The following is a 16,211-nucleotide window of genomic DNA, read 5'->3' as shown; positions in this document are numbered from 1 at the left end:
CGTTAGGGATAATTAATATCAAAGTAGAAAAACAGTTGTAGAAAACAGAACAAATATGACATTTTCACTTCCTTTGACCTTCCTGGAAATCTTTATCCATAAACTGGTCGAAGATCTCACAACATAGCTTGCTTCGTAAGTCCATCGCAGTTTCATCATTTATATTAGCCATGCTCTTCAATCCCAGTGACCTGCATTCCAGCATCTTCACAACAAAAATACCACAGTTGTATGGAAATTTTGTCTTTGGAAGCCCTTCTGCAAACTTAACTTCAAATGGACTGATATCTTCGAAATTAACCTCTTCACCAAGAAGTTCCATCTTTATGGCACTAATCAACACTGTCATAAAATACCCAAAATATTAAATCAATCACCAACAGACAACAAAATGAATATGTAAAAATGCATCACAATCACAAGCAGCAAGTGACAAACTTTTATTTTCTAAATTAGCTAATATTTTTACCTGCCAGTTCTTGGATTTGATTAAGAGCACGTTTGATATTTGCTTTTGGAAGACCACAATGGAGAGTGTGATTGTGTTGTCCATCAATTGTATCTCCACCCCAATATAGTGACAGCTCAACTTATCTTCAATGACACCATATATAACATCAACATCTTCCAGCCATACCTTCTTTGGATGTATTAAACCTTTCACAAGTTCGCCTACACAGCCCTCCAATAACTTTTTTTTTCTTATGTGGCTTCCTGACAGATTCATAAGCGTACCCAACCACTTCTAAGAATTTGACTGGTACAAAGCATGCTGGTGGAAGATTGTTGTTGCGGAACCAAGCACCTTGCTCAACCCTCTTACAATTTAGCATTTCAAATGCAACATTTATGTGCTGCCAATGTAACAATATAGTTAGAAACTTCATATAGAACTGCTATAACATGGACATCTAGCATAGCTCAACTCAACCTCTTCCTAAACATATCACACAATCAAATAGAAGACAGAACAGAGTGTTGATTACCTCTTTGTTGAGATTGTTTTCTGCATCGTCCATTTTTTGAAAGAACTCTTTTTCAATTTCTTTCCATTGATATAAAACGGTCTGTAGTTGATAAAATTAACTAGTATCAATCGAAACTTTTACAAAATAAATTAGGAATATTTATGCGAGGACAAAAGTTGCTTACACACGATATATGCCCCGTAGATCCATCCAGTGTGTAAGCCTTGAAAACCGAGGAAATTCAGGTGTCACAAATGGATCAATTGGAAGGATTACCTCAGGTGTTACAGGTATAGGAGGGTTTCTAGGTCGTATTGGCCTCTTCTCTTCTCGCTGTAGAAAAGGAAGCAAATCTACTGGCTGAGCATTTGCTTTCTTCTTCTTACCAACATGTGGCTTCCCCTTTAATTAAAAATAAAGACAAAAATTCAGGATCGTTTTTATCTTTATACTTGAATGCCTTCCTAATATGAAGTAAAAATATTTTTTATACCTTTTTTGCATGATCGTCTTGACTTGGTTTCACACTCTTACCCTGCTTTACTTCTATCTGTGAAACAAAACCGATATATCAAACTATTGACCTGAACTTCAATTCAAGTGGATCTTATTCATTTTTATTACCTCTTTTGCCATTTTCCCAACACCATCTTCTGATGGACCAGCTGCTTCATTTTTCTTACAAGCGACAGCCTTCGCCTTCCCCTTTTTGAATGACAAAAATTCAGATACATTTATATCTTAATTCCTAGTATGATGTATAAATATTTCATACCTTTTTATCACCATCTCCTTCACTTGGATTCACACTCTGCGTCTGCTCTTCTTCCATCTGAAAATCAATACCGAGATATTAAACAAATGACATTATTTTTCAATTCAAGTGATCCAAGGCATTTGTTTTACCTTTTTTGTCATCTCCCAAACACCATCTACCCATTTTCTTGGTTTTCGCATCTCAGAATGGTGGAAGTAAATTTGTTCTTTAGAATTGTTCAAAGAGACAAAACACGAGCCATCAAACAAAATGACTTTAACTTTTCCAGCGCACCAGGCACCATTGTCGAACGCCTCCACGTCCTGCATTAGCTCATAACTTTTCTTCGCTCCAGATCTCTCAGGTGGTGGTTGAGGACGTATTCTGTCAATTGATACACGTGTCTCAACACTCCTTTTCCTCTTCTTTTCGTCCAGAGACGGGACGAAGTACTCAACTTTCACCATCTCAACCCCATCAACCAAATATGTTGCCAACACATTTCCTGGATACCATTTATGACAAGTATTGTCATCTTGTGATGAAATCTCCACATTTGCTCCGATCTCAAAGGGATTTTGAACTCTGCTTTCTACATCCTGTGATGGTTTAGATTCAAGGATATCCAGTCATTTTGATAGTTGCTGAGTATTTATTAAAGGTTTTAATGAAAGTAATACCTTATTTTGCTCTGTTAAAAGATTTCTGCGAGCTCGGGTATTTGGCTGTGTGTCGGAAATGTTTGGTGAAATGATCTCATTCATAAGCTCGTGAGTCTCCTGAATTCAGGAATGGTTGAATGAACACGTACAAGGGCTTCCAAAAATTACTTGAAAAGTCCAATTTTTTAAAGAAGGTACCTGCTGCGTCTGAATTGGAGTAAGGACTGGAGTCTCAATATTCTGTTGAGCTATTGGAGAACCAGGTGTCTCTTTCGTGATCTCATTCATAGGCTCTCGTGTATCCTGATGTCAGGAATGGGATTATGAACACGTACCAAATTCATAATTTTATAAATACCAACAGTTTTCAAAATTATACTTGCCTCATTGTTAAGTTGTTCATCTGCTTGATCTGCATTGGCTTCACCTTGTCTGGAAGCCGTCTCATGAAATGGAGTTGTGTCAGTCTGTGCAAGTACAACAAAAATTAGGAAGGCAAGCCTAAATATGTATAACATCTTCCAAAATTACTTGACAACTCAAAACTGAATCAAGAACTAGATAAACATTAATTTTAATTTCCGAAAAAAAAGTTACCTCATTGTTTGGAGTTTCATATGAAGTAACTCTTTGTAGTTTCTCTAGGTTTGTCACACGTTCTTTAATCTGTTTCCTGTCTTTTTCAATCAAACACAAACGATCGTTCATGATCCTTAAATTATCTCCCACCATCTCGCTGATTCTGTTGATCTTTGATTCCAAAGACTCCTCCTGATACGAAGTAGAAGCTTGACTCATCCCTCCATTCCCAAACAGTAAAGATGCTCTTCTTATTTCTTCATTAGCACCGTATAGGTCTACTGACATGTTTCGCCAATCTCTAATTTTAAACTTATAACCTCTCTTGGATAAATCGGCCATGTCATCCAGATCTTTATTAGCTTCGTCTTCCATGCAAACATCATCTTCTGGATCATTAGAAATAGGAGGTAGGATGCATGTGACCTTAAGCTGAAACCATAAAAATAATTAGCTTTTAAATGGAGAATCATAAGGCAAAACAGAAACAAGAAAAAATAATGTAAAAACTTACATGATCTTTGATTTCAATTAGGAGAACATCTATCAGCTGTGGAGAAGCTATTTGAAGGTACTTCTCACACAAAAATATTGGGGTAGACGGTTGAACGCTCAGAATAGGAACAACTTGACTGAATGCATACTGTAGCAAAGGTACTGACTCAAGTATCCATATAAGAAATGCCATAGGGAACCCTTGCAAATCATAATTGTTTTTGTCGAGGCTTTTGTCGACAGCTCTCTGAAGTGATTTTAACAGCAAATTATAAGCTGTTCTCCCCCATGGGTATGTCATCAAGACATCCATATCCTGCGCTATTTTCACATAATCCAAAGTAAAAGTTGTGCCACCGTCGAGAAGGCTCTTCTGTAGTAGTATGCTCTCAATCAGGAGGAGCATTGCAAGGCAGAATCTCTCATCAGAAGCATCTTCTCTTGTGTTTCTGAGCTGCTTCTCCACGTCCTTTACTGTATGAGTACGCCCTTTTAGGAAGTCCCACTTAAATTTCTCGGTTCCCTCTCGTGGTTCTCTTGCTTCACCACTACATTTCAAACCAGTCACCATGTGGAATTCTCTTATAGAGAACCTCATTGGCTGAGCACCAAAATGGAACCATGCTTCGTGTCTCTTCACTGTCTTGATGCTTTTGGTGAGAACTGCGTGCACTATCTTAGCTGATAATTTCAAAGACCTCTCTCCAAGCTTGATCACCGGTCCCAAAAACGTCCCTCTTATTCTGTTGAACTCATCATTTCCTAGAATTTCCTTAACAGTTTTGATATAAGCAACTATCGAGTGTTGGTTTATCGATATCGTCTTCTCTGGCTCTGATCCAATCGGATACCTCAGCTCAGGCAGTGCTAGTCTTAATGGTAATGGATCTCCCATCTTGTTTCTATCCTGCGTAAACAAGAAAAATTTTATTTGTCTAAATTAATTAAAATCCAATTTTCAGGAAGGGTTTCCTGAAAAAAATACAAATCCTTCCCGAAGTCTATACACATGCTTTCACATGAACTAGAATTCTACGAATCATATTAGGTTAAAACGAGCAAGTCTATACACAAGCAAAAACCAGGAGACCAATCTCTCAGAAAGAAAACACACATAAGGTTGAATCTGCAACATACCTTCAAGAGATAGAGCTCTAGAAATGGTTTTTCTCGGAGAATAGAGAGAGCTCGCGTAAAAGATCGAGAGAGAGAGAGTTCTGGAGATGGGTTTTCGTCGGAGATCGAGAGATATGGAGATGAGAGAGAGATTCGAGAGGCGGAGACGAGTGAGATTCGAGAAGTTTGAAACGGCGAGAGTGTTGAGACGGCAAGAGTTTTGTTTTTTTTCAATCGAAATGTATTGTTTTGGAAACCTATCCTATATTAATTGGGTTAAGTATGCTTATGTAATATTCTTTAACAGATGATTCTCCTCAGACCAGCGGTTAAACCAAGGCTTTTTATAACTCAAAAGTCTCTCTATCCCCGGGTTCGATATGTGGTGGATTCAAAATCTATTTTAATTCTTTTTGTGTTACAGTTTGGAGTTAAATAAAATTAAATGTAATCCATAACAGATGATTCTTCTTGGCCTAGTGGCTAAACTCCCACACTATCCAAATACGCAGACTCTCTCCCTCTGGGTTCGATCCTTTGTGGTTCTAAATTTTTGTTGTCTGTAAACATCACAATTTTAAGCTTACCATATACATGTCCAATCCTTAGTATATAATCTCATTTCATTCTTTTTTACATTTGAAACACTTAACTTTTTTTCTGGAAACCCATCCAGAAACAATATTTTAACCTTCCAAGATATATGATACCCAAATAAAATACTTGATATCCTTCCAATCTTTCTTATGTAACCAGACGCCAACAACATAACAAAATAAACAGTCATAACTAAAACCGAGTCTTAACTAAAACAAAAAATGTTTTCATGCATCATTCTCATTTCCCAAAGCTCTCATCCACAAATTGGTTGAAGATCTCACAAGACAAGGTTCTCCTTAGCTCCAATGCATTGTCATCATTAATCTTTGTCATGTCTCCTATCTTCAATGACTGGCACTCCAGAATCTTGACAAGAAATATCCCACAGTTGAAAGGATGTTTTGTCTTGGGTAAACCTTGTGCCTGCTCAATCTCAAATGGAATCATCTTCACCTTATCTACCTCATCACCAGAAGATTCCACCAGCAGATTAGAAATCAACACTGTCATATTTAAAAATCAATATCAAGATAGAATCAGTTGAATATTTCAAACCAAGAAACAGATGAATACATCAAATACAGATTGTTTATACATACCTGCCAACTTTTTCACTTGAGGAATATCAATGCTGTTGCTTTCCTTTTGAAAACAATCATATACTGTGATTCTTTTCTTCTTCAAATGAATTTCCATCCCAATCCAGACATTGCTTTTTTTTCCAAGAGTAATCCCATACACAACATCAACATCTTCTCCCCATGTCTTCTCTGGATATACCTTCCCTCTCACAGTATCTTTAAATAAATCGTTGAAAATCTTTTTACCTTTGACCTTTTCTTTCTTGTAAGCCAAATCATCAGAGAGCAAGCAATGCAAGAACTCCATAGGTAGGAAGCACGCCTTTGGAATCTTGTAGTTGTGGAACCAAGCAGCATTCTCATTTCTTCTGCAATTTAGCATTGCAAAGGCTCCATCAATGTGCTGCAAAAAAAAAGGCAAACATTATCTAATTTGTTACTATATAATTTCCTGAAACTAAACAAATCCTTCCTGAATTTTTTTTTAAAAAAAAAGCTCAAGGCAAGAACATATGTAAACAAATTACCTCTTTCTTAAGGTCCTTTTTTGCATTTTCCATGCTTTGAAAGAAAGATTTCCTTATCTTATTATCATTGATTGATAGGGACCTGCAGTCGATTAAAGATTCAAAGGAATTACCAAACCTCTTATACATAAATATAAGAATATATAGACAAGGACAGAAACATGCTTACGTTTCATGCATGCCGGGCTTTAATGTCATCCAATTTTGAAGCCTTGAAAGCTTATGTTCCGCAGGAGTTGAAAACGGATCAACTGCAGGTATAATCTCAGGTATTACAGTTAAAGCCGGATTTCTGTCAGACTTGAATGGAGTTTTTGTGTCTCTAGATCGTTTAGGCACCCTCTCGCTCCTTCTTAGGAAAACATTATCCATTCCTGAATTTTGTGATGAGGCAGCAGCTTTCCTTTTCTTATCAGGCTTCACCTTTAATCAAACAATAGACACCAAGCAAAATATTATCAAATTTGTTGCAATCGGAATTTCTGGAAACCATTCCTGAAACTAAAATGTATGTATATCAAACAATTCACGTGAAGTATAATTCTAGTTATGATTTACCTTATCTGCCATCTTCCAGACTCCATCTTTCCATTCTCTATGAATTCGCAAATCTGAATGTTTGAATAGAATAGTTTCCATAGAAGTATAGAGACACACCGAGTATGTGTTATCACCAAGTACCATGCTAATTTGTCCGCTGCTCCAGCCATTGTTGTAGAAGGCTTCTACCTTATCCATCATCTCAAAGGATTTTTGGTCACTAGTTGGTGTTGCAGGACGTATTTTGTCAGCCGTGATAGTATCCTGAAGTTTCTGAAGTCTATGTTGGTCTGTGAAGAGTGTCGTGTACTCAACTGTCAGCTCCTCTAGTCCTTCACACAGTTTAAGATCAACAACCTTTCCTGGATACCATATTTCGTCATCAGTAGACAAAATTTCAACCTCTGCGCCTATTTGAAAGTGAGCTAGAAGCCTGCTTACTTCAACCTATTAAAAATGAAGATTCAGTAACATCAGCGGTTTTAAATTGTTAGAATAATAATTAAAGATCAAATATACTCGATGCATACCTCGTTTTTTTCTGAAAAATCTATAGCACTTGTCTGAAGATGCTCTGTTTGCTGAGTAATAGGCGGCATCTTCGAAACATATGTGGAAACTAGCTCAGTAGTAGGTTCTGTAGTATCCTTGAGATTTTCTTCTGCTTGATTCTGCTCTGATGGTGTCTCATCGGATTGATCTCCCTCACTTGTCTGAAGGTGCTGTGTTTGCGGAGTAAGAGGCTGTGTCTTCGAAACATCTGTGGAAACTAGCTCAGTAGTAGGTTCTGTAGTATCCTTGAGATATTCTTCCGCTTGATTCTTTCTGCTTGATTGTGAATGCTCTCCTTCACTTGTAGAAAAATATTGGGTCGCAGTTTCTGTCTCACTCTATAAGACAAAAGTAAATGGTAAGAGTTAGTTGAATAGAAAAATATTACCTAAACATTTTAAATATTTCTTCTTACCAAAGCATTCTTATTTTCTTCAATAACTAGTGCAATTAGTGAAGACAATGGAGAGGAAGGTCTGTAATGCACAGCATGTGTATCCTCCTGTAATAACAGTAAAATAAAAGAGGTAGTTATGAAGAAGTTTCTACAATTTAAAATTCAAGTTGTACTTATGAAAGACATTTCTATGCTTACCTTTTTATTGTTTGCTGAAATGATCTCAGTCAATGGCTGTGTAGCCTCATACGTTTCCTCTGTTACCGTCTGCAAAAAAAAACAAAAAAAAGTCAGGTAGGGGATCAAAAACACGTACAAAAGCTTTCAAACATTACTTGAAATCTCCAAGATTTTTTGAACATTTACCTGCTGTTTCTGAATTGGAGTAAAAACTTGAGCCTCAATACTCTTTGGAGATATTGGAGAAGAAGGTGTCTCATTCATTTCCAGTGTTTCTTTTTGCAAAACTTGAGTCTGAGCAGCAGGTGACTCAATCACAATCTGCAAAAAATATCAGGAAAGGCCATCATGAATACATTCAATTATAATTTCTAGAGTAAATATTACCTCATCATCTGGTTTTCCTTCTCCTTGATTAGTTTTGGGTGGCGTTTCATCAGTAGAGGTTTGTGTTTCCCTCTGCCAAAAATTAGAAAGGTCTATATATGTAAATCACCCAAAACTAATTGTAAACTCCAACTGTCATTGAGCATATACCTCTTTTGTCAGATTAGGAGTAAAAACTTGAGTATCAAGGGCAGGCGTGTCATCCGATGGCTCTCTCTCAATCTGTAAAAATTATCACGAAGTCAATCCAGAGTACGTTCTAAAGCTTTCAAACATTAACTTAAAAATCCAAGATTTTTTTTGACCATGTACCTGCTGAGTCTGACTTGGAGTATAAACGGGAGTTTCAATACTCTTTGGAGCTATTGGAGAAGAAGGTGTCTCATTCATTTCTACTGTTTCTTTCTGCAAAACTTGACTCTGACTAGCAGGTGACTCACTTGTTAATTTCTCTCTCACAATCTGCAAAAAAATATCAGGAATGGCCATCATGAATACATTCAACTATAATTTCTAGAATAAATATTACCTCATCATCTGGTTTTCCATCTTGATTAGGATTGGATGGCCTCTCACCGGTAGACGTTTCTGTTTCTTTCTGTCAAAAATCAGAAAAGCCTTTATATGTAAAAAAAAATCACCCAAAACTAATTTGTAAACTCCAACTGTGAAAACAATATCATTGAGCATATACCTCTTTTGTCAGATTAGGAGAGAATACTTGAGTATCAAGGGCAGGAGTTTCATCATCTGATTCATTCATTGTGTCCTGCAAAAATCAAGAATGCATTCTAGAATATGTACAAAAGCTTCCAAATATTACTTCAAAACTCAACAATATTTTATTGGTTACATACCTCATTTGTCAAATTAGGCTGTTGAGACATTGGAGATAAAGGCGTCTCACTCGATGATTGCGTGTAATCCTGCAAAAATCAGGAAGGCATTCAGGATTTTGTACAAGAATTTCCAAATATTTTCTTAAAAATTTTTGAGCATATACCTCATTTTGTTGAGACTTTGGAGATGCAGCTGATTCAATCATTGTCTCCTGCAAAAATCAGGAATGCATTCAAGAAGTACAAAAGCTTTCCAAATATTACTTCAAAACTCAACAATATTTATTGGTTACATACCTCATGTGTCAAATTAGGCTGTTGAGACATTGGAGATAAAGGTGTCTCACTCGATGGTTGCGTGTGAGACATTGGAGATAAAGGTGTCCCACTGGATGGTTGCGTGTGAGACATTGGAGATAAAGGTGTCCCACTGGATCGCTGTTTGTCAAATATTAGGAAGGCATTCAAGAATATGTACAAGATCTTCCAAAAAATACTTGAAAATGCAAATGTAAAAGAAGATGTTTTGAGAATTTACCTTTTGTGTCACGTTAGTGGGAAAAACATTGCTGTTTCCTTCCAACTCTGACACACGAGCTCTAAGATGTATGTTTTCTTCTTCCAGTAATGACATTCGATCCTTCATGCTCTTCAGATTCTCCTCCATTACCGTGATGATCCTGTTCACTTTTTCATTTACTGAATCCTCATCAATCGGAGTAGAAGCTTGGCCAGTCTCCTTATTTGCCATCATTTGAATAAGAGCATCCAATGTGTCAAATGTGTCTACACACCTATTTTCCCAGTCATCGGCTGTAATCTTGTACCCTTTCTTTGTTACATCTTTCACTGTTTCCAACTCGTCACTATATTTGTCTTCAATGGTGATATCATCTTCTGGATCATGAGGAATAGAAGGTAGTATGCAATGGACCTTCAGCTGAGAATATTTCAAAAAAAGACCAATGAGAAACATATTAAAAAGAAGAAGCCAAATAAACTGAGAAACATATACTTGGAAAAGCTTACCTTTGTATCAGCTTCAACCTGTAAAACCCTATCAAGTGATGGATTCTCTATCTCAGTGTATTTTTCACACAAGTAAGTCGGCCCAGGAACCTCAACTGTTGGTACACACTTACTGAACTTATTCCTTAGCAAAGGAATCGACTCTAGTATCCAAAGAAGGAATACTAGAGGATAACCTTGCAACTCAAATTTGGATTTATTCTCCAAATGATTCGCGACAGCGTTTTGAATTGACTTCAGGAGCACAATGTAAGCCTCTTTTCCCCATGGATATGTCATATCCTGTGCATTTTTCGCATATTCAAAAGGAAAACTCCCTCCTTTGCTCTTCCGCAATAATATGCTCTCTACCAGGATGAGCATTGCGAGGCATATTCTCTCCTCAGAAGCATCTTCTCTTGTGTTTCTGAGCTGGTCCACCACGTCACTTAACTTATGACTACGCCCCTTTAGCAATTCCCAATTAAATCTCTCGGTTTCCCTTCGTGGTCCTTCTAATGCACCACTACATTTCAAGCCTGTCATCATATGAAATTCTCTTATAGAGAACCTCATTGGCTGCGCACCGAAATGGAACCAGGCTTCATTCTCCTTGACAGAAACGATGCTTCTAGTGAGAATGGCGTAGACTATCTTTGCTGATAACTTCAATCCTCTCTCACTGAGCTTCATTACAGGTCCCAGAAATGATCCTCGGACTCTTATCATCTCATCTGGTTTTAGGATGCTTTTGACAATAGAGATATAATCTGAACCAGAGTATTGGTTGATTGCTGACTTTTCTTTTGGCTGTGAACCAATAGGATACTTCAGCTCTGGCAGTGCTAGTTTTAGAGGTACTGAATCTCCCATCTTGTTTCTATCCTGCGTAAACAAGGAAAAAAAAAATTTCAAACTTTTCTGGAAGGCTTTCCTGAAATAACACAAATACAAAACAACACAAAAGTCTTCATTTGCTTCGCTTGTTAATAAGAACGAGTAACACACAAATCAAAATCAAAACGCAAGCTTCCCAAATTTTAATTCAAAAACCCTAATTTTAAAAAGTTACCGATTTTGAGAGTAGAGAGTGTGACGCTGATGATTAGATAGCCGGAGAAGATGATTATCGAGCCGGAGAAGATGATTAGCGAGCCGGAGAAGACGATTAGCGAGCCGGAGAAGATGATTCCCGAGCCGGAGACTTCGATTCCCGAGTCGGAGAAGATGATTCCCGAGCCGGAGACGACGATTCCCGAGTCGGAGAAGATGATTCCCGAGCCGGAGACGACGATTCCCGAGTCGGAGACGACAGTGCCGGTGAGGGTTTGAAGATTCCCGAGAGGAGACGACACGATTCGCGAACGAATGAAATGAAATGTTTTTTTTTCTATTCTTATAACAAAGGGTATAAAGGTAAATTACCCCTTTAATGAAACCTATTTTTGTGACTTCTGATCCTGAGTGCTAGTTTGGGAAGGAAAACTTCAAAAGGTGCTATTATTGACAATTGCCCAAAATAAAACGCCCTACCAAAATATATTTCTTTAAAAAAGGTAAGAAAAAATCTTATATTCTTATTTTATAGATATATAAATATATATAGATATATTATTACTGAAATGAAAATAAATATATATAAAAAAATTCAAAAAAAACGAATTTTTATTTCTCAAAATTTTATTTAAAATCTAAAAATTATCTTTGAAACTATTTTTAAATTATTAATTGTAATTTTTTTTAAATTATAAACTCCACCCCTCAAATCTATATTCTATATCTTAATTAGTTAACCATATGAATATAAGTGTATTTAATCTATTTAATGAAACATATTTTGGTAATTTTAATCCTTGTATGCTTTATTTGTGATAAAAAAAAATTAGTGCTATATTAGGGAATTTCTCTTTAATTATTTGGGATTTAATATTTTCGATATTAAAAAAAATATAAACTTAAAATATATACATATTCATTTGAATTTAGTAAATACTATTGTAAATAATTTTAATACAAACTTAAGATTTGTTTAAGTTTTTATTAAATTTACATAATATCAGGAATACTGAATAAATGTTGAAATTAAAACTATCTTGAATTTGTTTTTGAAAATAATGATGTTTGTCTGTTTAATTATTTTAAATTATGAAGCTTGTGTACCAAATATGGAAGAAAATATTGATATTCATTATATGCTGATAAAGTAAATTACTTAAGAAACATAAACCATTATACAAGAACTACGTCGAACAAAACATTAAAAAAAAGTGTTATAAATTTACACAATGTAAAACACCAGATTGTAATACTATGTTTAACTATTATCTCATATAAACAAAACATACAAACTTTAGGTCATATATGAAATTTCATTAACAAAAAGATTTAATGGAATATATAATGGTGATTATATTTTCAGAAGTATATTATCATATATGTATATAATCATTTTATAGAATCACCATTATATTTTTTGGTCAGCAGAATCGCCACTATATATACCACAAAAAGTAAAATTTATAAGAAAACGTCAATCACGCACCGGAATGTATATCCATCCTAAAGAATAACATTAAAATGTTGACACAGAAAATCTAGATTGGATATCATCTACCTTCTAGACTAACTATCGAATCTATGTAAATGACAACAAATCAACTTTTTATTGTATCCATATATTATCATATAAATAGAGACATTTTTGGAAAACTAAATAAGAAATTCAGGATTTTTATTTGACTTATAATTTAGAGTAGATATTTTTCCTTTCATATTTTAAACTAAATTTTCTTATGAATCTTTTTTAGCTTTTTTTTTTTTAATGGAGGCTTTATAAAAGGATGCATAAGCAACCCATGTAAAATACTATCTATCTTTCAAAATGTCTTCAAACCCAAACAGATTCAGCTCTTATGGGGATGATACTACAAACTATCATGGTTTTGCTCCCAACTTCAGGAATCATAATTCCAAAACAACTCGATCGATGGTCACTACCTCTGATCACATGAACCATAGAGGTTTATTCTCTTCTTCTCCCTCTTTTTCTTGCTACCAAAATTCACATGTCTCTTCATCTTCTTTTGGATTGAACAATTCATATATGAATTATCATATGAGGAGTGAAAGTGATTCTGTTCTTGGTGCTAATTGTTTTCCTATTACAAATAATCCTCAATATTCTCAAGTCTCTTTCACCCAAACAATTACAAATAGGTTTTCTGCAATTGTTCCTAGCAATCAAATTTACAATATCCAAAATGATATTGCACGTGTCCAACATGACATGGATTTTAAAACCAATATGTGGAATCGTCCTACATCTTATCGTCCAACCTTTCTTGATAAAAACTGTGGGATCTTGAACCCTAAACCTGTTTATGCCATTCCTCACCAAGACTCTCCTTATCGTCAGCATCTGGACATGTTTTCTTCGTCATCAAAGTACAACCATGACCTACATGTTCTCCAAGAAGGTCAGTCGTCAAGGAAAAGCCCTAAACCAAACAAATCTCATGATAATTACAATTCTGATGAAGACGGTATAAGTGAAGATGTTCAATATGATGGTCGGACACATAGTTTGCCATATGAGAAATATGGTCCATATACATGTCCCAAGTGCAAAGGTGTGTTTAACACTTCACAGAAATTTGCTGCACATATGTCATCGCATTACAAGAATGAGACGAAAAAAGAAAGAGATGAGAGGTATCGTGCAAGGATTAAAAAAAAATATCACAAACTAAGCAACAATATACATGGTGGATCTAAGAAGATCAAACTGGAGACGATGGAGTAAGTGACAGCGAAGCTTTCATACCATTGTGATGGTAAAGAAAGAGCCTGCTTAGGAGTTCTTTTGTTTAGTGGCTTCCCAACTTATTTAATTTATCTAAATAAAATGCATGTTTCTCCTTTTTAGCCTTTCATTATCTATGCTGTGAATATGGTTGAATGTACGGTACTTGGGCGGATAATTGTTATCTTCTCTCATTAAAATATGACTCAACTGTATTTTATAGTACTTTGTTCTTTTATGGCATATCCAACCTATAGTACTATTATTTATTTTTTTTCTTCAAACGGCTGTTCTATTACTCAAATTTGATGTGGTCTGGGAAACCAGACCGAAACAGAACAACCAATGTAATATTCTATAGTACTATTATAGTGTCAAAAACACACTATATTAATATAGTTTCAGCACTAAAAATCATTTCATCATCTCCTATCGAATTGAATGCAACCTTAAACTCTTGTAAAGCAAAGTGTTGACAAGGGGTTTTCGATATATAGTCAATACCCTTCCCTATACCCACTCATCTAAACACTCATGAAGACATAAATGGTTGCTCCTTGACGATTCAAATATTCTTAAAACCAATGATAGGTTAGTAAGTGCCAACTTTTATAAATGAAACATGCTGTATAAACCATGTACCTAGCTATCGTCAATTGGAGAAAACTTATGTGTCATATAAGATAGACCTTTTGCTTATTAGCATCAGCACCTTCCACATAACTGATTTCATTTCCACATACATTTCCACTATCTCTCAAGTGGCTATTCTCTAAGAATAAGGCTTGCAAAGTTTGACATGATGCAATAATAACTCCCAAATAAGCATGTCAGAGCATGTCCAATGGTTAGAACCCATGATAGGTTCTAATGATTAGTTTAATAATTAATTTTGTAATTTGTAAAGTTTAGAATTTTTGTTAATGTAATTAAATTTGTCATGGTCCAATGGGAGAACCTCTTTGAGGTTCTTAAATTTTTTTTTTTAGAAGTTGAATTATTGGATTTCATAAAAATTTAAATAAATATGACATAAAACATATTAAAAAGATGTCATTACAGAGATTCTAAGCATGAAAGCTTTATAATTTTAGACATGAAAAACTAACTCTCAGACATCAACAGCTAGAAGGAGAATGTAGTCCCCTGAATATGTATATAATCTTAGATCTTGACTCTTGAGAACTTTCCGCAACTACTCGAATCTCTTGACAAGGGAGAGATCATTAAGCATCTTCTCGATCGCTTCATCACTATGAGCTCTTCCTTTTGTCTACACAAAACAGAAGCTTACATCATCGCAAAAGTCCACAGACATAACAAGGCTATTTGTTCTTTCTAGGAATAGAGAAAGTATAATATTTTTTTTTTTTACCTTGAGAGAAGGAACCATTGCCACTGCTTCTTCAGCAGTTTCAGGACAGAGATTGCCAAGAACACAGAGCTGTTCAATAACGACCACCACAATGGTTTATAACCTTCTGTCTAAAAAACTTAGCTGATGACCAAAAAATCCAATCTCAAAAGTTTTGAACATCTTACCTCAAACTCAGTGAGCTGATGCCTGCTCAAGATTATGTGAAACTTGATTACTTGAATTAAGGTAAACACACATGCTGCAGTCAAAATCATAACGCATATATACTCTCACAAAACTAAAGAATTGAACCAGTGACATTAAACTCTCTCATTCATGGGTTAAGTACTAATAAAAGCATAATCAATGCATTCTTGTAATACTAGGTCTACTGAATAAACTAATCATACAAAAAGAGGATACTCTCGAACTTGTCGAACAGCATCTGGATTCTTGTACCGACTAAATCGCTTCACATACTGCAAGTACTTCTCAAACACTCTGCAAAGAGTAAACAAAATTCAATCACCAATAAAGTACTATTTTCTTTCCTCAGGATAATGAAACCGGCATAAACACTACTAGTACAAAATAGCGTGCATTTAAAAGTAATATGCATCAGTGCAGACATATATCAAAAATCTCCGTACATTCTTCAATTCTATAGTCTACAAGACCCAAGGCTCTTGAATTTATTGATTGCTAATTGGCAGTGAATCTCTACAAAGCACAAAACTTTTTAAAAAGACTTAACTGAGAAACTTGATTCATAGGATCCTTGGAGACTTGCTGAAGTTGTTTGTGCTCAAGGATCAGAGACACTTAACAGTTCATTAAGCACTTTGCCTTCAAAGGAATCAAGCC

The 16,211-nt window shown here is 35.4% G+C and overlaps 5 protein-coding genes across 6 annotated transcripts; 1 reads left to right on the top strand and 4 right to left on the bottom strand.

Moving 5' to 3' along the window:
* Positions 1–1,148: 1,148 nt before the first annotated feature.
* Positions 1,149–4,986, bottom strand: LOC117126513. Its single transcript, XM_033274751.1, has 10 exons — positions 3,481–4,986; positions 2,985–3,398; positions 2,771–2,854; positions 2,586–2,690; positions 2,406–2,504; positions 1,875–2,324; positions 1,744–1,800; positions 1,593–1,673; positions 1,462–1,518; positions 1,149–1,370 (listed from the first exon to the last, which is right to left on the bottom strand). Exons 1-10 carry the CDS (start codon positions 4,354–4,356, stop codon positions 1,149–1,151), a joined length of 2,445 nt encoding a protein of 814 aa, XP_033130642.1. The 5' UTR covers positions 4,357–4,986.
* A 273-nt stretch (positions 4,987–5,259) lies between these two features.
* LOC117126511 lies at positions 5,260–9,603 on the bottom strand. 2 transcript variants are annotated; one of them, XM_033274747.1, is made up of 17 exons: positions 9,478–9,603; positions 9,345–9,392; positions 9,199–9,267; positions 9,036–9,110; positions 8,871–8,939; positions 8,654–8,803; positions 8,492–8,563; positions 8,342–8,413; positions 8,141–8,275; positions 7,973–8,041; positions 7,793–7,879; positions 7,356–7,715; positions 6,844–7,272; positions 6,455–6,708; positions 6,286–6,367; positions 5,777–6,161; positions 5,260–5,680 (listed from the first exon to the last, which is right to left on the bottom strand). In XM_033274747.1, the coding sequence occupies exons 1-17, from the start codon at positions 9,589–9,591 to the stop codon at positions 5,415–5,417; spliced, it is 2,736 nt and encodes a 911-aa protein (XP_033130638.1). In that variant the 5' UTR covers positions 9,592–9,603; the 3' UTR covers positions 5,260–5,414. The 2 variants fall into 2 exon arrangements, with proteins under 2 accessions (XP_033130638.1, XP_033130639.1); XM_033274748.1 differs by lacking the exons at positions 8,342–8,413; positions 8,492–8,563; positions 8,654–8,803.
* On the bottom strand, positions 7,811–11,518 carry LOC117126515. The gene is made up of 2 exons (XM_033274753.1): positions 10,210–11,518; positions 7,811–10,120 (listed from the first exon to the last, which is right to left on the bottom strand). Exons 1-2 carry the CDS (start codon positions 11,059–11,061, stop codon positions 9,626–9,628), a joined length of 1,347 nt encoding a protein of 448 aa, XP_033130644.1. The 5' UTR covers positions 11,062–11,518; the 3' UTR covers positions 7,811–9,625.
* A 256-nt stretch (positions 11,519–11,774) lies between these two features.
* On the top strand, positions 11,775–14,228 carry LOC103828387. Its single transcript, XM_009103993.3, has one exon. The coding sequence runs from the start codon at positions 13,070–13,072 to the stop codon at positions 13,988–13,990; it is 921 nt and encodes a 306-aa protein (XP_009102241.2). The 5' UTR covers positions 11,775–13,069; the 3' UTR covers positions 13,991–14,228.
* A 774-nt stretch (positions 14,229–15,002) lies between these two features.
* On the bottom strand, positions 15,003–16,133 carry LOC103828417 (DNA-directed RNA polymerase II subunit 4). Its single transcript, XM_033274754.1, has 5 exons — positions 16,102–16,133; positions 15,771–15,848; positions 15,533–15,566; positions 15,366–15,434; positions 15,003–15,263 (listed from the first exon to the last, which is right to left on the bottom strand). The coding sequence occupies exons 1-5, from the start codon at positions 16,116–16,118 to the stop codon at positions 15,186–15,188; spliced, it is 276 nt and encodes a 91-aa protein (XP_033130645.1). The 5' UTR covers positions 16,119–16,133; the 3' UTR covers positions 15,003–15,185.
* Positions 16,134–16,211: the final 78 nt, after the last annotated feature.

The sequence above is a fragment of the Brassica rapa genome, chromosome A07 (assembly GCF_000309985.2).
Source record: "Brassica rapa cultivar Chiifu-401-42 chromosome A07, CAAS_Brap_v3.01, whole genome shotgun sequence".
NCBI lineage: Eukaryota > Viridiplantae > Streptophyta > Magnoliopsida > Brassicales > Brassicaceae > Brassica > Brassica rapa.
This window is presented reverse-complemented; position numbering and strand designations above follow the sequence as displayed.

Coding starts and splice junctions, on each gene's coding strand:
- LOC103828417 (XM_033274754.1), bottom strand. Junction 15,567..15,770: donor GCTGTTCGACAAGTTCGAGA/GTATCCTCTTTT, acceptor CAAGTTTCACAT/AATCTTGAGCAGGCATCAGC. Junction 15,435..15,532: donor ATCAGCTCACTGAGTTTGAG/GTAAGATGTTCA, acceptor GTTATTGAACAG/CTCTGTGTTCTTGGCAATCT.
- LOC117126515 (XM_033274753.1), bottom strand. CDS start 11,061: ATGGGAGATTCAGTACCTCTAAAACTAGCACTGCCAGAGCTGAAGTAT. Junction 10,121..10,209: donor AGGTTGAAGCTGATACAAAG/GTAAGCTTTTCC, acceptor AAATATTCTCAG/CTGAAGGTCCATTGCATACT.
- LOC103828387 (XM_009103993.3), top strand. CDS start 13,070: ATGTCTTCAAACCCAAACAGATTCAGCTCTTATGGGGATGATACTACA.
- LOC117126511 (XM_033274747.1), bottom strand. CDS start 9,591: ATGTCTCACACGCAACCATCCAGTGGGACACCTTTATCTCCAATGTCT. Junction 8,276..8,341: donor AAGGAAAACCAGATGATGAG/GTAATATTTACT, acceptor TATTTTTTGCAG/ATTGTGATTGAGTCACCTGC. Junction 7,273..7,355: donor ATTTTTCAGAAAAAAACGAG/GTATGCATCGAG, acceptor CATTTTTAATAG/GTTGAAGTAAGCAGGCTTCT.
- LOC117126513 (XM_033274751.1), bottom strand. CDS start 4,356: ATGGGAGATCCATTACCATTAAGACTAGCACTGCCTGAGCTGAGGTAT. Junction 3,399..3,480: donor TAATTGAAATCAAAGATCAT/GTAAGTTTTTAC, acceptor TTATGGTTTCAG/CTTAAGGTCACATGCATCCT. Junction 1,674..1,743: donor AAGGAGATGGTGATAAAAAG/GTATGAAATATT, acceptor TCATTCAAAAAG/GGGAAGGCGAAGGCTGTCGC.